The sequence below is a fragment of the Capsicum annuum genome, chromosome 4, assembly GCF_002878395.1.
Source record: "Capsicum annuum cultivar UCD-10X-F1 chromosome 4, UCD10Xv1.1, whole genome shotgun sequence".
Lineage (NCBI taxonomy): Eukaryota > Viridiplantae > Streptophyta > Magnoliopsida > Solanales > Solanaceae > Capsicum > Capsicum annuum.
The window spans coordinates 196,593,067-196,615,477 of record NC_061114.1 but is presented as its reverse complement, the minus strand read 5'-3'; the positions used below and the strand labels follow the sequence as shown (position 1 = coordinate 196,615,477).

The 22,411-nt window shown below is 31.7% G+C and overlaps 1 protein-coding gene across 2 annotated transcripts; it reads right to left on the bottom strand.

The window, feature by feature from the left end:
* Positions 1 to 1,884: 1,884 nt before the first annotated feature.
* Positions 1,885 to 8,889, bottom strand: LOC107867613. 2 transcript variants are annotated; one of them, XM_016713930.2, is made up of 9 exons: positions 8,657 to 8,887; positions 6,977 to 7,028; positions 6,030 to 6,103; positions 5,778 to 5,879; positions 4,452 to 4,592; positions 3,607 to 3,658; positions 3,329 to 3,402; positions 2,930 to 3,019; positions 1,885 to 2,204 (listed from the first exon to the last, which is right to left on the bottom strand). In XM_016713930.2, the coding sequence occupies exons 1-9, from the start codon at positions 8,782 to 8,784 to the stop codon at positions 2,186 to 2,188; spliced, it is 732 nt and encodes a 243-aa protein (XP_016569416.2). In that variant the 5' UTR covers positions 8,785 to 8,887; the 3' UTR covers positions 1,885 to 2,185. The 2 variants fall into 2 exon arrangements, with proteins under 2 accessions (XP_016569416.2, XP_047266393.1); XM_047410437.1 differs by lacking the exon at positions 3,329 to 3,402 and having other exon boundaries at positions 8,657 to 8,889.
* Positions 8,890 to 22,411: the final 13,522 nt, after the last annotated feature.

Sequence of the window (22,411 nt, the reverse complement as noted above, 5' to 3'; positions counted from 1 at the left end):
GCGTAGGTATGAAGAATATGTTGGGTTCGAAATCGAGAGGGCGTCATGCGGAAGCTATTAGTTGCAAACTATGAGACGATAAATAAGATGACAACGAAAAACAATACTAAAAACATAATTTTATTTTGTGATTTGACCAATTGGCCTACATATAAAACCTAATATTAAAAACATAAAACTAATAAGAGAGAAAATCTCCCCGTAAATGAAAATCTTAAAAGACTACATTGTGGATGCTATTTATAGATGTCCAAAACCTTTCCTCCAAGAAAGAGGTTAGCCAAATATAAAAAGAATTATATTTTTTCTTTCAGAAAAAGTAAAAGTAATTATGGTAACTTTTATTTTCCTTCTAAGAAAAAGTAAAACTTAAATGTAGTAAGAAAATCAGAGCATAAACCCTAGCAAATCTCCCCTTTTTGGCTTGGTTTTCTTCAAAATATTCTTGATCCTCCTTCTTCTTGTACATGATCTTCATCCTTCATATATATTCTTCATATATCACTGATGTTTGACATGTTTAAAAATGGAGCTTTTGGGGTTTAAAAATATATTAGCCCTTTTCGGGTTAAAAATATTGGAGCCCTTTTACAGGGTTAAAAGTGAGTTTTATTTTCAAATATGTGACAACAGGATTGTTGAAAATATGATTGACAATTCTCTCCACATGTAGCTTTTGGACATATATCTTCATTATCATCAAATTGATTGCAACTTTGTTCAACAATTGGACCATCGATTTATTGAACTGTGGACTCTGATACCACTTATTGGGTTCGAAATCGAGAAGGTGTCATGCGGAAGCTATTAGTTGCAAATTATGAGACGATAAATAAGATGACAACGAAAAACAATACTAAAAACATAATTTTATTATGTGATTCGACCAATTGACCTACATATAAAACCTAATATTAAAAACATAAAACTAATCTATTTATAGATGTCCAAAACCTTTCTTTAAAGAAAGAGGTTAGCCAAATATGGAAAAGAATTATATTTTTTTCTTTCAGAAAAAGTAAAAATAATTATGGTAACTTTTATTTTCCTTCTAAGAAAAAGTAAAACTTAAATATAGTAAGAAAATCAGGGCAAAAATCCTAACAGAATATGATAAAATGGTATGAAGAATATGGTAAATTTTTAATTTATTTTTAAATTCTAAATTTTAGGAATTGTGATATAGTCAAATAAGGAAAAATTAAGTATCTTAATTTATAGCAAATGTGAACTTTAAATATAAAAAATAAATAGTGAAAAAACGATTTTATCTAAAGTGGAGTGTTTTATTGAAGCCAAAAAAGTTCAAATAATATTTCTAAAGCCTTTCATACTTTTAATATATTATATATTATATATTATAGATTATAGATTATAGATATAGATATAAATTATAGATTATAGATATAGATATTAGTTATAGATATAGATTATAGATTATAGATAGGATATTTGGATTGGCTACTGTTTTTTATTTTTGAATGTGTTTAACAAAGTCAAAAAATGTTTTTAATCACTTTATTTTAGACTTAAAAAGTACAAATAACAGTCAACAACAGTCAAACGTTGATTATTACCTACTTTTGACTTATAAGTAGCTTAAAAAAAAACTCATTCAAACACCCTATAAGTCTATCAAAATAAAGAAAAAATAAAACAAGAATAATTAATTCAAAAATGAATGTAAAATAAAACAGAAATGTTATTTTGGGACTATTTTTTAACCTCTCACAAAGTAAGTCAGACCACTCTCTATGTCACTTGGCAATGTTGAGATTTTCTCGATAGAACATATTATAATTCAGAAAATAACAACAATACCCTTAAATATTAAATTAACAAATAGTGAATAATTGAGGAGGTTTGAAATATTAACTTTTTTTATTGTGTTAAATATGTTCTATGCGTATGAAATATACAACATGACATAACTTTTATGCAGGGGATTACATTGTGCTTAAGATAGAGGAGTAACAAAACTTAATCCAGATAAAGCAACATTATTATCACAGGAAACATTTTGGTTCTTTTACACAAACATATGCAAATTGGAACTTTACTTTGTCGACTTATTTATTAATGTAAAAAAAAGAAAAAGAATCTAATGATCAAATCAGAACTAAATCAACCATGAAGCTTCTTGCTCAGTTGACACCCTCCCATGTTCTCTGTGTAAGAGGTTCCTTCATTCCCTCTTTTTCTCCCTAATAATAACAATTACAACACAAGATGAGTCCAAAATAAAATAATATTAGAAATTATAAAATAATTTACACTGTACAGTATTGTTAATTAGGAAACAATGAAGCATTCACATTGGATCGAACAACTATAGTAAAATGCAGTCTATTATTTGACCTACTAAGCACATTGTTATGTTAATTTAGCTACAGGTTTAACAAAGATTGATCTCCATGCCAAAAAAGAGCAGCCTGATGCAGTAAAAGCTCCCGCTACGTGCGGAATCCGGAAAAATGGCGGACCACAAGGGTCGATTGTACGCTGTCTTACTTTGCATTTCTGCAAGAGGTTGTTTCCACAGTTTGAACCCGTGACTTTCCGGTCACATGACAATAATTTTACCGGTTACGTCAAGGCTCCCCTTCACGTCTCTTTCATGCAGAAAGAGCATGAAATGTAGTCCATATATTCATGTAGAAAAAAATGAAGAGCTCCATATTCTAGAATTCCACTCTTACCAGTCTTGAGATTGTTTTTCAATATGGTATTAACCTTGACTAGAACAAGTATATCAGGGAGATATTTTTCTTTTCTACAAAGCAGTATTACAAGCATTATTGTTGCAAGTTGCACCAGCAGAATCAACAGGATATAATACCTTCTTAATTTGCTTTTTCACAAGGATACACACACAAAATCGTGGTCATAATGAGAAGAATGTGCTTAAACAGATGGTGCACAAACTTGCCTGTTGCGGTTGCTGAAAAGAACAAGGTAGACGGGATCTTCAGATGAGAGACGGAAAAGCTGAACAGCAATATAGGCACATGTAGTGGTGCTGAGGAAATCAACACAAACCATCAGATTATAGTCCAAAAACAAGTTGTTGCAGCATATCAGATGAATGTAGATAAAATGTGTCATTAGTTTTAGAGGGACCAGAAAATTGCTTCTCACTGAGAATCTTTTATAAAGGCATGCAAACACATACATATGAACTCTTCATTCCACTGGATATAAATGGGACTTCATATTTTGCTCTCATCCCATATAGAGCAACAAATAAGATGACATATAGATGAAGCTAACTGCAAACTGATACAATTTATGCATTATGTTAGGATAAATACAACTCTAATAGACGTACCCGCCAGACAAATTTATTAGTATTGTCAAAATAGCTACACTAAGCCAACTTGATTCCTTATAAGCAACCCAGACCTGAAAAAAAATCACATGAAAAATCCTAACCAATGATTTTGACACAGAGAATTATACAAGTGTATGGCATGTTACCGCATGCATTAGTTATACATAGTATATTATTTCACAAATTTTGGACTTCTTTATCAAGTTACAGACAGAAGAAATCTTCAAATAACTATGAGATTAAGAGCAAAAGTAGCTAAACAATGAAAAACTTACCGAAAGAGCTATAGCATTGACAAAGAATGCAATTATTTCTACTATCATCCACCTGCACAGATACTGACTTCATAAATGGCATGTCAAACAAAGATTTATACCAAACGCAAGTTTATACTCAACTGATGCATGGGATGCACATGCATGTATCACTTCATCACAAACTCATGAAGTTTTGCTTTCAACAGAAAACTTTCAAAACAAATTTGCAAACAAGTTAGATCGCAGTGCTTTGGACAAAGAAGAAATCAATTTTCTAGAGATGCGAGATAGGAAATGTTGATACTGTTTTGTTGAATGTTACGCCCTAAGAATTCCCCGTACATAGTGAATCCTAGTGAAAGAAAGAGCTCATTTCAAAAGTATTTCATCGGTTAGACTTAGGAAATCAAAAAGAGGATAATTAATACAAAAATTCTGATTGAAATTTAGTATCAACGAAGCACATATTTTCCTATTATAGAGTCTGAAATTCCATATATTACAGATATTGTATTATCTGACATATGCCACACAGAAGGTAGTAGCATGTTATGAGGGGAAAAAATTATAAACCTCACAATAGATCAATCTAGTCAAATGTTTTAATATTTAAATTCATAAGGTGAGAACAATTAAGGATTTGATTAGCATGAGGTACGAAATCATCAGTAGTCCTTGGTCATGCAAAATGAGTAAGGCAATATTATTAGCCAAAAACTTTATACATTTTGAGAGCACAATCATTTTGAGTATACTTATTGTCTAAATCTGTAGCAGATCGAGTTTCCATTTGACCAGGAAAAACTACAATCAAGGTTGATGGTATCTGATTAAAAGTAGGAATAAATAAACAAATAACTTACGGAGTGAAAAGATCTCTGCGAACTGGAGAACCATCAGTTACACTAGTGTATATCAATATCCCTAGCATCAGACTGCTCAAAGCAAGAGATAGAATTCTTGCAGTTAAAAGAGAACACTTCCTCTGTCGTTCTGTTTCATTCCTAAATCACAAAATCTCATCAGATTATTGTAAGTTAAGGTCATTTTCAGGAAGAAAATTAACACAAATAGTTGTCTCTCATAATAATACCGCAAGATCTTGCACAAAAAGGAACAACCACAATAAGGATAAATAGAAAACAAAAAACAGGTTGGATGACTGATATACAAGAACTTAAAAAGTGATATACGTAATACTTTCTTTTGTTAAGCTACATATTGCATAATAGGTATAGACAAAGCCAATGCTCATGAATAAAGAACAAAGTAATTCAACGAAAAGTATCTCTTTAGTATAATGCTGATAAGAATACTTGTATTCTTTTATTCTTAAGAATATTTGTATTTTAGTTGCTTTTCCAATGAAATGAACTCCAAATGTACCATGTAGTATGAGAATGATTAAACGTTTCAAAGAGAATTAAAGTCACACTTACCTTTTAACTAACTCGTCTAACTAAATGGGAGATATATCTAACATATAAACCAGGAACATTTTTAAAGTATTCAACTGGTAATTTGTCATGTGTAAATGGAGGATGCAGCATTTCGTTGGCCGATCTGTTTTTTTCCTATAAATGAAAACTTCATTTTCTCAAATGGCGACTGAAGCATTTAAACCAGAGTCTTGTCCAAGCCAAAATCCAAAGTTCGATAAGCCAATGTACCACATTTTACCTTCTCTGATGTTGTTGTTGTTGACTTTACCACTATTATTATATGAACAATTAAGAGTTGAAAAGAATTAGGTTTTAGTTTAATATGTCAAACTGCAGTACAGCCTATGTTGCCACCATTCTCTTGACCTGTGAAAAGATGTTCTTCCATTTCTTTAAATGTTAAGAACCGCATTTTTCTAGATATTTTCACTGCATGCTTTCTCCGCTTGAAGAAATAGGCATGATACGAATCTGAAGCAAAAACAAGGCTTATCTCTTGTTGACAACAATTATTTATTACACTTGCACATATTCTCTGACTAAATACCAAACTTGTGCATGATGTTTCAGATCATGAGTATCCTCCAACAATTGGACTTGCATACATAAAAAGATATGAACTAATAACATCACTTCTCAAGTGAAACTCTCTTGTTCTTTTCTCCGGTTTGTAAAGAGAGAGAGAGAGAGAGGGGGAAAAACAGAAACTATGAAGAAGAAACAAACTTTGCACAAATATTTACTCACTTTTCCTGCCGTCGTAATAGGACAAAGTAAATAGGATCCTGTAAAGATTCCTGAGTTGAAAGCTTCAGCAATTGCAACACAATGTAGACACATGTAGCAAGGCTGTGAATGGGATAAAAGAAAAGATTATCACCATGTCTGAACTGAATATACCGTATCAAACTGACAAAACTGTGAAGGGCAATGATAGCATGACCTTCTGATGCCATTCACCGGTAAAGTTGTTTATATACAAGGAAAAGAGTGACATACCTTCCTAAACATACTAGCAAGACCACCCAAAGTATTGCATTAATCCAGTTGGATTCCTTGTAGACAACCCACGACTGATACGATAACACCACACCAAAACATGAGAGTGTTGCTTTCGGAGATAAGCAGAGAAACATAACAATATGCGATTTGTTCTGGCCAATGTATTGGAATCAAAAAATTGTTGACAAAATTGAGAGATGAAACGTATAGTTCTACTAGAGAATTTTCCTAAACAATATTTTGCTTAAACTGTAGGATGACATACTACAGTATCATTTGCACAACCACTTGGGCTCCTATGAGGTGCAACAGAAAATCAAATCTCAGCCTAAGGCTAAGAACTAAAAATTGCAAACTGAAGGATGCTACTTTTATAACTTTATTATAGTATATTAGTATTGGCACAAAGGTCTGAGATTCTTATTGAAGTGTAAATTTTCAGTTCTCATCAGCGGATCTAAGATGAATTGAAGGTTTTAGAGACAGACCCTAGAGTCTAAAGGTTTCAGGTAGGCACGACTAGAGTCTAAAGGCTAGCTTCATCAGTGGCTCTCTCTAATATTTTTCTATGAGTACTTTTCTTTATTTAATATTTTTATCATAGCTTTTTACTCTTGCATTTCTTTCAAACCATATTTCTAAAAAAGACGAGGGTATATCAAAAACATTCCTCTTCTTCACAAACGTAGCAGCAAGGTCTGCGTACGTTCCATCCTCCCCAGACTCCACTCGTGATACTATACCGAATATGTTGTTGTAGCCTAATACTACTACTGCACCACTGTGAATATGCTCTTTTAACTTCTATATTACCATAGATATTTCTAACTTCTAACATGGTAGGTGTATCAAATTCAAACATGTGCTCCTTAATGTAGTGAAACAGTAGCAAATAAAATGCAATTGACTTCAAAATATGAAACATTAAATTGATCATGTCATACCCCTATTACAAAAACATGGACGTAGAAATCTATCAGGTTTACCACCATCCACCTGCAAGATTTATCCCACTGATTTTAGATAAAATTATAGTAAAAATAATTATTTGATCTTCTAAACAATAACATCATTACTATACGTCAATAAGGGCTCATTTGGTTGGAGAAAAAGTTATTCTGGGGTTAGTTAATTCAGGATTGTTATTCCATCCTTTATGTAAGATAAAATAACACTACAATTCCGAAATAAGTTAGTCTGTGATTTTATCCCAACCAAAAAATAAGATAAACTCATTCTAAAATTAATTCAGAAATTAGTTCTCTCTTAGTCCTCCTATCAAATGAGCCCTTAAGACACAATTAACTAAAAAATTATGTCGTTAGTCATCTTTAACAGGAGTGCTCACGTATAACATAGTAATACAGCATACAGAAAAAGTGAGTTCTAAATATATAAAGAATAGTGAGAGAAGAGAAAGAATATTACTCCTTACTCCTTACACATAACTAATACTATCAAATAAACTTATAGCTTAGAACCATAAGTATAATATACTTTAGTAGCTTGTGCTTTTAATTTATTTTTGTTATTTTGACTTACAAGTTAAGAGTAAAATAATATTTTTTTTATTTTATCAGATATTACGTAGGTGTTTGACCATTAATATTTTTTTGGAATTAAATTTCGAAAATCAACCAAAAAATTGAAAAAAAGTTGGATTGTGAAAATTTTGGAATTTAAAAAATGCCAAAAAAATATTTTTTACTTTTTTCACTTTAAATCACCCGCAAAAATTTAAAGATTACTCTAGTTATATTCGTAGTCAAACACAACTTCAATTTAATTTTCATATGGAGTATCATTTTTTACTTTAAGACAAAAAAATATTATTTTTCAAATATTTACAGTTTTCATGACCAAATAGGCCCTAAAATAATACTTTAAAACTATTTTTTAATTAAAAATACCTAAAATAAATTTATCCAAACATGCTCTTAATTCTTAAATAAATAAAAGTGATCCTTTTTTAAATGTTTCCTCTATCCCAATTCATATGACTCATTTTTTTTAGTTAATCTAACAATAAATATTCAGTTTGACCTTAATGAAATAATTTATGTCCATACATTTCTTACACTATGTGTCAAGGCTTTTATACAGGGTGTTTTGTATCCATAATTCGAAAATATTTGGAACTAATAAACATTCCCAGGTTATCCAAATAGAAGCATTAATAATGATCGAAAAAAGATGAAATTGAAAGGAGAGTTACACTCTGTTTGACCAAACTTTTTTTTTTCCCCATAATTGCTTATTTTTTCTTTTCTAGAAGTGCTTGTTTTTTAAAAATAAGGTGTTTGACCATGTTTTTTTTTTTTTTTTTACGAAAGCAAGTCTTTAGAGGAGTTAAAAAAAATAAAAAATTCATAATCTAAAAAAGTAATTTTTTCTAAAAATATTTTTGAGAAAATACACTTTAAACACTTTCAGAAACTTGGTCAAACACAAATTATTGCTTAAAAGTGTTTTCTTAAGTTTATTTGTCAAAAGCAAACTGTTTTTATCAAAACTACTTTTCTGAAAAGCACTACCAACAAAAGCAGTATCTAAAATAAGCTGATTTTATAAGCCTAACTAAACATACTATCGATAAGCGAGAAAGAGAGAATAAAAATACAGACGGGTTGAGTTCTTTGAAGGAAGGGAAACCATCAGTGAGGAGAGTGTAGATGATGCTGCCTATAACCAAACATCCCAATACGACGAACAGACTCTTTAATGCAGTTGCTAATGATGATGATGATCCCATTTTTCTGTGTACTCTCTCTTCGTCTCAACTCAAAATTTATTTGTAATGAAAAACAATAATTTCGATCTTTCTAGTTGATCTTTCTTGACCGTTACTATCAGTGCTTTTCTTCTTATTTATAGTCATAATGAAAACAGCAGCTTTGATTTTTCTCGTTGTATCTTTCTTGACAAAGCTACTTCATCAGTTTGACCAAGTTGTTTACTATATTAAAGCACGTGGGGGTTTGAACTATCAACTCTTTTTATTATGTTCAAGATGTTCTAGGTATATGATATATAAATAAAATGATGACAGAACCTTTGTAATGCATGGGGATATACATTCTGCTTGAGATACATATAGGAGTAACAAAATTTAAGTCCAGAAACGACAGTGACACTGTTATCACAGGAAACATTTTGCTTCTTTTACACAAACATATGTAGATGGGAATATTATTTTGTTGACTTAATCTTTAATGGAAGGAAAAAAAAAGAGTCCAGTGATCAAATCAAACCAAATCAATCATAAAGCTTCTTGCTCATCAGTTGAGCCCCGCCACTAAAAAAAAAAAAAAAAACCCTCAATTTATGGGGTTATTTTATCAATTTACAGCAGTTTATGACACCCATAAATTGAATTGTGGCGATTTTAAAAAATGTCATAGTTATCCTTGCCATGAGCATATTTGCAGCAGTTTTAATATATTTGTGGCAGTTTTAATAAACCTCCACGACACCTGCCACAATATGACTTTTAAATTTGTGGAGATTTTTAATATTAATTTGTGACGATTTAGAATCTTCTCAATAGTTTAAAAAATAGATTAGTGTGAGTTTATAACTGTCGTGATATGAGATCAATATTTGTATATTACTTCTAATTTATGAAGGCTTACGACTGTCACTAAGCATCATTTTTTCAGATAAAAAAATATGAAATTTGATTTACATCAAATTTTCAAAATAAAAGGAATCAATCATTTTACTAACTAATACATTTAACATAAATTAAATTTCATCAAACAAAGTCATATTATTAAGCTTCACAAGTCTAAATTCATGTTGAATTGATGTAATACGAACTCGTGTATAATAACTTGAATATTACAATTTTAAATTCTTAAGAATCTACATAGTTCCACATCAAATAAACATTAAAATCTAAGCATTTCTTTGGTGATTTGAGTTGTAGACTTGTAGTCACTTAACCCTTTGTTTATGATGAAGTGGGCTCAATATCTGCATTCGATTGAAACAATGAAAATTTTATAAATGATTAGATAAACATATATTAATGTACATATATTTGTGTACATCTTGATAAAAAAAAAAATACAACATTCATCTCAAACAGAAGTTCATACATAACATTGCATTTGACAAATATATATATATATATAAGATCATAGGTTTAAAAAAAAATACTTTAATAATGGTCAAACACTAAATAGTAATTGAAAATTATATAATGTTCACAAAAAATGATAGGAAATTGCATCTATCCACAAAAAATGGCAAATATCGACTGGTTGATAATATTGTAACAAGAACATAGATATTTGAAAAGAAAAAATATAAATATTACTTAAGCTTACGTCTTTCAAAATTATATAATGCTGCTCATTTTATTTTAGTATGTTGATTCAAGTATTTTTCACTTCTTCTAATTTATAAATTGGACTCTCCTCCTTGACTTTATTTCTAAATTATACCAATATTGAACACAATCTACTCTCTAATAATGCCCTTTAATTTAATTTGTAATAGTTAAATCAATTAAGAATAAATTTATTATAGGATACTTAACTAATCAACAATAGAATTGAAGCTTACCTAAACTCAGTTAATGACCGAGTATGAATAATTTTATGTTGTTGTAAGAATTCAAATAAATTCTAAAATATGTAAAAGTACAATGAATTAAGTTTAACAACTTACAAAGTATGCCTATGGATTAAATAATAAAAAGGAATAAAATTATAAATTTCAAATTCTAGTGTGGATTCTCAAACCCAAATAACAAAGAATTACCTTTATGTTCACAAAATTATTTAACATCTATCTCGCCTTATTGAACCTGCAAAAGATAAAATAATTATCAAAATCACATAAAAAAAAAATTAAATTGAACAAATAGATGAGGTGCTCATCCTCCATGTGTAGGCACCCAAAGAAAAAAAATTAAAAAAAGAGATGAGGACGAAGGGAGGAATGAGGGGAAAAGAGGTGGGATCTGGGTGCTTGTACGTGGGAGGAGTGGGTTATTAATTAGATTGATTTTTAAATTTAGATTGGTTTTAGTGGAATTTCTTAAAACTTCCACAAATAAATCACTACAAATTGTCCATTTTTTATTGCGCCCATGTTTTCTGTGTAAGAGGTTCCTTCATGCCCTCTTTTTCCTCCCTAATAACAACAATTACAACACAAGGTTAGTCTAAAATAAAATAATGCTAGAAATTACAAAAACAAAATAAAATGCATTGTAATGTGTACACTGTACAGAATTGTTAATTAAGAAGCAGTGAAAAATTAATACAGTATTAGATCGAACAAATATAGTAAAATGCAGGGATAAATGAAAAAAGGCAGTTTATAATTTTGACCAACTAAGCACGTTGTTACGTTAATTTCGCTACAGGTTTAATAAAAGGTCTACTTCATGCAGAAAAAGGGCAGCCCGATGCACTAAAACTCCCACTATATGCAGGGTCCGGAGAAGGTTCGAATCACAAATGTCTATTTACAGCCTTACTTTACATCTGTGACCTCCCGATCACATAACAGCTTTACCAGTTACATCAAATTCTCTTCAATTCTCCTTTATGCAGAAAGAGCAAAAAATGTAGCCCATATAACCAGTTAGAAGAAACCGAAAAAAACTCCATTTATAGAATTCCATTCTACTACCATTCTTGAGATTGTTTAGTCACTTATACCAATAAAAGAAACTTTTTAATTAGGTATTTAACTTTCACTAGCACAAGCATTGTCGTTGCAACTGCAGAATCAACAGGATACAATATCTTCTTAAGTTGTTTTTTCACAGGAATGAACACATAAAATTTGAGTAATAACGAGGAGAACACGCCTAAACAGATGGTGCACAAACTTGCCTGTTGCTGTTGCTGAAAAGAACAAGGTAGATAGAATCTTGAGATGAGAGGCGGAAAAGTTGAAGAGCAATATAGGCACATGTGATGGTGCTGAGAAAATCAACATAAAGCATGAGTTAGATACAGTTATAGTCCAAAAACAAGGTGTTGCAACATATCAGATGAACGTGGTCAAAGAGTGAAATTAGTTTTAGGGGGAGCAATGAATGAAATGACATATCGATGAAGCTAACTGCAAACGGATGCCATTTATATGCATTATATTAGAATGCATACAACATCAAAGATGTACCTGCCACGCAAAATCAATAGTATTATCAAAATAGCTGCACTTAGCCAACTTGATTCTGTTGGAGAACAACAATAATAACAGTTAATAATACTAAATATCAAATAAATATTATTAAGATATTATTTTAAGTGATATATTGATTATACTTGAGTCGTGCTAGGCACTGTTCTAAGAAACTATTTAGCAGTGTGGTTTTCCCAGAATTAAACAAGCACTTCCCTAATTAATTAGAGGATACAGGAATCAACAAAATTATTAATGATCTGCTTAGCTGATCTCCATGATACTGCACCACCACCAAGGGTGAATACATAACCACTAGTGGATTTTGTCTCATTTTAATCAGAGATCCAATTTGCATCACAATACCCTTCTAAAGTTGAAGGAAATTCAATATACGAGATACCATAATGCATAGTTCCTTTCAAATATTTCATCAATCGCATTAATGCAGACCAATGCTCATTATTGGAATTATGAGTATATCTACTTAGTCTACATACGGCATGAGCTATATCAAGCCTAGTAAAATTCATTAAATGCATTAGACTCCCAATGATCTGTGCATACTTAAACTGAGCTACTGGCTCGCTTTTATTCTTTTTAAATTTATAATTAGCATCATAAGGAGTTGCTACAGGAGTTACCTTCCAACATTCAAGCTTCTTAAGAAGTCTTTCAACATAATGTTCTTGTGACAACATTATACCTTCTTCACTCCTTATAACTTTAATTCCCAATATCATACTCACTTCACCCAGATCTTTCATATCAAAGTTAGTAGACAAAAATAATTTGGTACGTTCCACAAAATTTAAACATGTACCAAATATAAGCATGTCACCAAAATATAAACAAATTATCACATAATCATTGTCTACCATTTTTGTATAAACACATTTATCCACCTCAACAGAAGAAAAACCTTCTTTTATTAAGACTTGATCAAATTTCTCATGCCACTGTTTAGGATCTTGTTTAAGTCCATAAAGAGATTTAATTAATTTACAAACTTTATTTTCTTATCCAGAAGTTATACATCCTTCAGGTTGAACCATATAAATTTCTTCTTCTAAATCGCCATTTAAGAAAGATGTTTTTACATCCATTTGATGGATAAACAACTTATGAATTGATGCTAAAGTGATTAATATTCGAATTGAAACAATTCTTGTTACTGGTGTAAAACTATCAAAATAATCAATATTTTTCTTTTGAGAAAACCCTTTAGCTACTAATCGAGCTTTATATTTATCTAAAGATACATCCGGATTAAGTTTCTTTTTAAAAATCCATTACAACCTATTGGTTTTGCACCAGGAGGTAAATCAGTTAAAATCCATGTATTATTTTTCATAATTGAATCAAGGTCAATTTTTATTGCCTCTTTCCAAAATTTAGCATCAGATGAAGATACAACTTCAAAATAATTTGATGGTTCATTATCAATAAGAAAAGTTTGAAAATCATTTCCATAAGAGAAATATTCTTTTCTAGGCTTTTTACTCCTTCTCAGTTCCTCAATATTAGAGGTCGATTCATTTTCTATTTCAACAGGTGGATGAGAGATTTTATCACATAGTGAAAAAATATGTTCAAAGAATTCAACATTCTTTGTCTCAATTATAGTATTAATATCAAGTACATCACTTAAAATGTGTAGGCAACACTATGTTCAGCATATCCAATAAGCATGCAATTGATAGTTTTAGAACCTATTTTCCTCTTTTTAGGTTCAGGAAGAAGAACTTTAGCAAGGCAATCCCACACATTTAAATATTTCAAATTAGGCTTATAACTTTTCCATAATTCATAAGGGGTTTTGCCATTTCTTTTATGAGGAATTCTATTTTGTAAATGACACGCAGATAAAATAGCTTCACCCCATAAATTATCAGGGTGCATTAGAGCTAATTAACATAGAATTCATCATTTCTTTCAGTGTCATATTTTTTCTTTAGCTACACCATTAGACTCAGGAGAATAAGGTGGAGTTACTTCATGAATAATACCTTCTTTTTCACAAAAAACAGTTAAAGATACATATTCTCCACCTCTATCAGATCTAGTTCTCTTGATTTTTCTACTAAGTTGATTTTCAACTTTAGATTTATAAGACACAAAAGCATCAAATGCATTATCTTTATTTCTAAGCAAATACAACTTACTAAATCTAGAGAAATCATCAATATAGGTCACAAAATATCTTTTACCACCTTTAGTCATAGTTTGTTTTAAATCACCCAAATCAGTGTGAATCAAAGATAACAATTCAGTTTCTCTATCAACTGAAAAACATAATTTTTTTAGTAATTTTAACTTCAGCACATATTTCATATTTATCGAAATAACTTACATCCAAACCAGATATTAAATCAAGTGATTGCATATTCTTTATATATTTGATATTAACATGTCCTAATCTAGCATGCCATAAAGAAATAGACTCAATCATATAAGCAGAAACTGATACATTATTATTGATAATATTAAGTACATAAAGTCCATGGTTACAATAGTCTTTTCCCACAAATACATTATTTTTTATCAAAATAATCTTATTAGATTCAACAGACACTTTCATTCCAGCTTTATCCAGCAAAGCCACAGAAATCAGGTTAGCTCGCATTGTAGGAACATGTAGCACATCCATTAGGGCTAAAGTTTTTTCCGAAGTGTGTTTTAGGAGTACTTTACCCTTGCCCAAGACTTTAGCAGTTCTTGAGTCTCCAAGGTAGACTACTTCACTGTCATCTCCTATTAATATATAAAAGGCAAATGCTTCTTAATTTGTACAAATGTGTCGAGTAGCTCTAGAGTCTACCGCCCATTCTTTTAAATGTGCCACCATATTTACTTTAGAAATAACAGCTGCAATTATTTCATCTCCTTTAGATAAATTAGATTTAGGAGGATTTCTCATTTCTTTGTTATTTCTCATTCTGTACCTATGTTGAGCGGCATAATGACCTGATTTTCCATAAGTAAAACAAGTGCCTTTTCTTTTCTTAAAATTGGGATTATTAGGCTTGTAAACTTGAGACTTATTACCATACCTTCTGTTGTTGCTGTGTTGACCTTGTACTAAATTTGCGTTGAGCTCAACCTGCTTAGCTTTGTATGACTCCTTTTTGATGGTATCTTCAATTAGAATATGAGTTATTATTTCCTCAATAGTAAAATTTGTCTACTTATGTTTCAAGTTATTTTTATAGTTATTCCATGATTCGGCTAATTTTTCAATCAACACCTCAGCAAAAAATTTATCTGGTAAAGAGATGTCCTCGGCCTTCAAATCTTCTAGCAGTTTTTGATATTCATTTATTTGAATTTTTCTTTCTTTCACATCATTCATTTGCCAATTGTAAAATTTTCCAACCACAAACTTTTGTTTGGTTACATCTTCAGCTGTAAACTTCTTGATTAAAGCTTCCAAGATGACTTTTGGTTCTTTGCAATTGCAATACACATCAAACAATTCATTAGAAATTATTTGCAAATAGTATGGCGACATACCTTATTGACGCATTGCCATGACTCCAAAATTTTGCTATCAACGTCTGCACCAGGTTGTGTTTGTGCCAAAGTATATGCAACACCATGAACATCAAGTAGTGAAAAAATTCGTTCTTTCTACCTTTTAAAGTTTTCATTAGCGAATATTTCAATATTTGAAACATCAGGAAATGGCTTTGCACATGGTAGAACAACTGGAACAGGAACATTAGGAGTTGCTTTGGTAGCAGAAGTACCAGGAGTAGAATTACTTGCCATAGTTTATTAGATTGTTGGGGAGCAGGAATAATAACAGTTAATAATGCTGAATATCAAATAAATATTATTAAGATATTATTTTAAGTGATATATTGATTATGCTTGAGTCATGCTAGACACTGTCCTAAGAAACTATTTCAGTAGTGTGAAATGTTTCCCCAGGATTAAACAAGTACTTCCCTAATTAATTAGAGGATACAGGAATCAACAAAATTATTAATACAAATACTAGCAAGTTAAACTATAATGACTAAATTATTAAGCAGAGAAACTAAAGAGAAACTTTTTAATGTTTTTTCTTAAAAGTTAAAGATTGCAGCAAGGATTGAAGGACTATTTATAGGTAAGACTTAGCTTCTCAAGTACACCTCTTGATGACTTCCAAAGTAAGCCTTCTCAAATATATCTTTTAATGGCTTCTAGAGTAAGCCTTCTCAAGTATATCTCTTGATAGCTTCTAGAGTAAGCCTTCTCAAGTATATCTCTTGATGACTTCTAGAATACATTTAAAGACATAGCTTTTTCAATACACTTTAAATGTAAATTATTTTGAAATAACTAAATAATTTCGTACAGATTCCTTATATGGAACCCAAACCTGAAAAAAATCACATGAAAAATCCTAATTAATGATTTTGACACAGGATTATACAAGTGTATGGCACGTTACTGCATGCCCTAGCCATACATTATCGTATTTCACAAACGTTGGACTTCCTTATATAGCTACAGACTAAAGAAATATTCAAATATCAGTGAGATCAAGAGCAAAGGTAGCTAAAACTTACCGATACAGCTGTAGCATTGACAATGAAATCAATTATCGTTGCTGTCATCCACCTGCACAGATATTGACTTCTTAAATTGCATGTCAAACAAAGATATATACCAATAAGAAATTTATAGTTGGCTGATGTATGGGGATGCACATGTCACGACCCGAGCCGAGACCCTGGCCGCGGCGAGCATCTCAAACTATGAAGGCCTGAGCACCCTTTTTTTCTGGCCATCATGCACAATGTTCAAACAATATAAAGAAATGCGGATGTTTTAACATACGGAAACATAGTCAATTTCATAATTCAACTGAACAATACGAAAGGAAACTCTTAACATTCAAAACATCTGACACCAGTCTGCGAAATCTCTAACAAGTACAAGAATCAATATCTGTCTAAAAGTAAATCTGGGACAAGGCCCCCAGTTAGACCATGAATCAGAATGAAAAACAATGTCTTAAAAACCCGACCTTCTGAAATAGGGGAGGCTTATTAAATGCAAATCTCATACACACCAATCTACTGCTTAGCGGGACCCTGGGACTGAGCCTCGGATACTGAAATATAGGGGTCAATACAATTGTACTGGTATGTGAAACAATTCAAAATAACATCTTTTATTTTGCAACGTAGATAAGAGCATTTTGTAAAACATTACATATAAGATAAGTAAAACAAATGGGCATAATTTAGAATTTCAAATGCTTTCTTTCAAATCATGACTCAACACCCTGTTATTCTTCTAAGCTAATCGGTACACCCTACAATCTGTAATTCTATGGGCTATATGGAATCCGTCCTTAACTCAGCGGCCAAACCTCCAATCCAAGTGTGATGCAAGAATTGGAGTTTTAATAAGTTGGTACAGCCCCTTACAAGTATACCGTGGCATCATCCTGACATGACGTCCATATTATCCCCCTTTAGGATAATACTCGTATCGGCAACTATGATTTCCAATGATAATTTCTTACACTCAAATGCCTACTTCGGGTAACCAGTTAGCTCTCTTAAGCCCAACTTTTGGTTCTTCAAAACCATGCTTCATATTTTCACAATAATCAATACTTATTCTATTAAGGACATATCGTCACCGGGTATCGTCATCCCCTGACTTGCAAGTCAATATCATATCAAAGTCACAACCCATCTTATTTGAAATATGAACATGACCACCCAAGATTTTTGTAACATCATAAGAGAGTCATCATTTTGAAGTCTCAAGGAAACTTATGCAATTATCCTCTTTCTTTGCAAAACTTAAACATGTGGTGGTCATGTCAATTTATTTAATTACATGCAATTCTTCTCTTTTAATGCAAGAGTGTAGTATTAGCAAGAAAACTCCCTCTCATCATATCATAAACCATGTCAAACACCATAATGTTGAGAAACTTACTTTCAAATCTTAATTCATGCATGCAACATCACTCACAATGCAAATATACATTTTAATTCGCAACAAGAGAGGGAATTCATTATTCATGCTCTCAATTAGACATTCAAAACTATATATATATATACATAAGGGGTTAAAATTTGATTACCACGAAGAGGGTTCGACACAATGCATATATTTTCATCAAAATAAATAAATAGCATGCTTTACGAAACAATCTTCAAAACTCTTAATTTACCACATGATTATTGTTGACACCTAATTTTTGCCCTTCACAACTAAGTGTAATCTCAAGTTTCTTCAATTTTTGAATAAAATTACAATATTTATTTTATTTGAATAAAAAGGTTTTTCAAAGTATTTATCTGGGAAATTTTTTCATTTTAAGAGAAAATTATATATTATCGTATTCAAATATACGAGTTCATATAATTTTGTTACTTAAATATTTATTTTCACAAAAATATCATATTTTAATCAAGGCTTATCTTGAAAATAAATTCAAATGAATAAAATCTTGGCTTAAATGTAATTGATTCTTGAAAATAATTTATTTGAATAAATATATGCTTGATTTTATCAAATCAAGAACCCTGGGATTAAACAAGGTGTTAATTCATATCGAAATTCAATTCAATTTAATTAAATTATTAAATTTGATCCTAATTGAAATCAAATTGGTCATATTTGCAATGCAATAGACCAATCTAATTTTCAATTGGATTAAAATATTAATTAATTTTAGCTAAATCCTAAATTTTTAATTGTGGGTATAACCTCTAAATTCTTAAAAATATTATAACCCATTCAATTCAACCCAATTCCAGCCCAATTCACCAACAACATCAGCAGGCCAACACTGCCCAACCGGCCCAACAACAACAAATGACCCAGTCCAGCCCACAACTCATATTCCCTTATTTGTATCAACAGCTAAACAACTAGCGTACATACAGCAACAATATACTACTCCAAATAAAACCAGCAATGCAAAAACCAACGTACAACTCCAAAAACAGCGCCCTAATGTCGTTAACTTCGATCCAACACCGACTTATATCGACCCGACGACCCAACGCCAATATCAACAACAGCAACACGATAACGATATCAGCACAGCAATTTCAAACCGAACCAAACCCCAACTTTATTTGAGTCGACCCGACCTTTAACCCGATTGTATTTTTCCCCTTTTCAATCTTTACGATCGTCGCGTGCCCCCTCCACAAAGATTTCTTCAAGAAATGGCCAAAAGGCTCTAGAAATGGGTGAGTTGGCTTTCCCAACGTACAAAATATGCAAATTTGGGAGAAAGGGTATGGATTCGTACATACTCGTATGAATATTATTGGTTTTTAGAGAATATGGCTCTTTTCCCAATTTCTATTGGCTCACTCATTTCAAATTTTGAGAGAAAAGTCCAAAATCAGGACAAGGTTGAGCAAAATTTTGTTGATCCCAAAAATCCAAATTATTTTCAAAAAGATCTCCCCTGAGAAATCCCTGGATTGCCCCCTAAATACCCTAATCCCCCCGTTCAAAACTGAAGGGGAGAACCCTCAATTCTCTCATATAAAAAAGAGCTGACTATCGAGCTGTGGGGGGTTGGAGGGAAAAATTGCTTTGAGAAAAAAAATCTGAGAGGTTCGAAAAACTTTTGAAAAGGGAAAAATAGTTTTGTAGTACAAATTTTTTTGTTTAAGAGAGGTCGACGACTAGTTGGAGCTTTCGGAGTCATGGAAAGGTCCTCCAATGGTAATCGAGATTCCGTCAAAGTTCGAGTCCTGTTTTGCTGCCCTAAGAAAGGTAAATATACCTTTCCCCCTTTGATTTTATCAGTATATTTCTTCTTCGTCCCTTTTCTCTGTGGGTTGTGGTTGTTTGAATGATGAAAGTGAGGTCTGTTGTAAAGGCTGTGTGGTCTTTTCAAATGATGAAAGTGAGTTCTGTTGCAGAGGTTTTTTTATGATTATAATTATGGTGATGTTGTGATTATTCGCTGTAGGGGATCGAAATGCCATGAGTTTGAATGATGAAGGTGAGGTCTGTAATATGGTAGTGATAATTTTTTCTTAAGTGTCTAATTTCTTGGTTCATGGTTTCATCTATGTTTGTTTTGGCTTTTTCATTAAAATCTGCGACCTCATGCTGGTTTGACGTTGTCTAATTTTTGTTCATAAGCCCAAAGTTAGAATCTTTGTAGGAGCATAATCAAGAAAATAGCATCCTGTTTTGTTCTCATGTTTAATAATAAAATAGCATCCTGTTTTCTTTTCCTTGGCTATGCTTTGTTTTTCTTTGGTCTGTTCCTAAATTTCTTTTGTTAAGTGGGAATTTTCTACTTTCTTTTTCCATTCGTTATCGTGATAAGAACTCTCCCTATGAATCCCCGATAATCGTTGGCTGTCTTTGATTTGTCTGTCTTTGATGTTGAAAAATCCATATAGCTTGCAGATTTTTCTTGAACCTGGTTTGCATCATTTTCTTCCCCCATTTAGATAACAATTTCAGGGTCTAAAACTCTTGAAGTCTTGCAAGACCGTGTTTTGGAGAATGGCTACGTTCGTTTTCATTTTTTGATAATCATTATAGACCAAGGGATATTTGTACTGGCCGCTTAATAGTTGTTCGTATTAACTTAGCTGATGCTCATGTAGATAGTCTTTTCCGAATTGGCATGTTGCTTTCCTAGTAGTTTTATTGTCCTTCTCGACTCATCTATTTTTAGATCACCGTAGGTGCAATTTTGGAATTGGCATGTTCGGGCATAGTTGCAGATTCTGCCCTAATTTTAATAAATGTATTCTACCCATTTGCTTTGTTGTAGCTAATTTGAATGGTTATTTTGTGTTAAAATTGAAATGTTTCTTTGTTCTCTAGTAGCTAATTGCCTTGATTTTGATTGGTTATCTAAATAAAGGTTTCGTGTAATGACAAAATCAGTAGAGTTACCATCATATTAAGGAATTACAAAAGCCTTGATCTTTAAAACTTCAGGAAAATCCTTATAGCTATTTCTAGGTCAATAACTGTCAAGATGAATAAAAGTTATTCCCTTTTGTTTTCCCTTTCTTTTGGGTTAATCATGTATTAATTTCCTTCATTCTTCTTTCTTTGCATGTACACTTGTTTCGGAGCCTAAATAGGCTCTTTCCCTTTGCATCTCTTAATGGGCCATCGAGGCCCACCACATCTATCAGGTCAAGCCCAAAAAGAAATTCAGAGCTGGTTACGTAGCACATGGATACAAGAAGATGGAAGAAAAAGAATACGGGCTGAAACCCATTGGCAAAGTAGCTATAGAAAATTGAAGGAAAGGTTTCTTTTAAGTCTTGAATGAAGGATTGGTGACATTGACCAACAGATAGGGTCAAACATCATTAGGAAACTTGATCACGTTAATTGTGGACTTGATTAATATTTTTAAAACTTTCTAATCTTTTTAAAAATACAAATCAACCCAACCCACACCCCTCTTCAATCTAAATCAACCGCTCTCTCCTCTCTCTCGACAACTTCTGTCAACTCTCTCCAAACCAACATCTTACAAAATTTCTCCCTTTAACCCCTGACGAATTCTACCTCCGGTGATAAATAGTTGAGCTTCGAGTTCCCCTCTTCAATTCAAATCAACCTATCTCTCATCCCTCTCTCGACAGCTTCTCTCAACTCTCTCCCAACTAACTATTTTGCAAATTTCTCATTTCAATCCTCGGCAACTTCAACATCTGACTATAAATAGTTGGGCTTCAAGTTTTTTTTCGACTTCAACCTTCAATCGACGTGACAACCTTACTCTCTGGCCACAACAACTTCGAATTCTTCCTCGTTCCTTTTATTTTTTCACAGGTAAAAATTTATGGCCTTTTTAGTTTTGAAGAAAACGAGGAACTTGAGCTAACTTCTCTTATAGTATTGTTTAACAATTTCAATATTTGTTGCATTAATTTGAAATGAGGTCTGAATAAAATCCTAATTTTTGGTATTTCTTCTCTTCTCTTTTCGAAGTGAATTATGATATTTTGTTGTTTTTTACATTTTTTTGAAGTTTGATTTTTATTATTTGTGTTTATAAAAACAAACAACAATTTAGGTTGATTTGTTCTGTTCTTGGTAAAAATGCTGAAATTGCTATTTTTTTGTTGAACAAAATAGTGCTACTGTTTTGGTTTCTTCTGACGGATTACCCATCTGGTGTAACATATTAACCATCTGATATAATAGATTTTATCATATGATGCAACAGATCAACCATCTAATGCACCAGAGGAACCATCAGATTA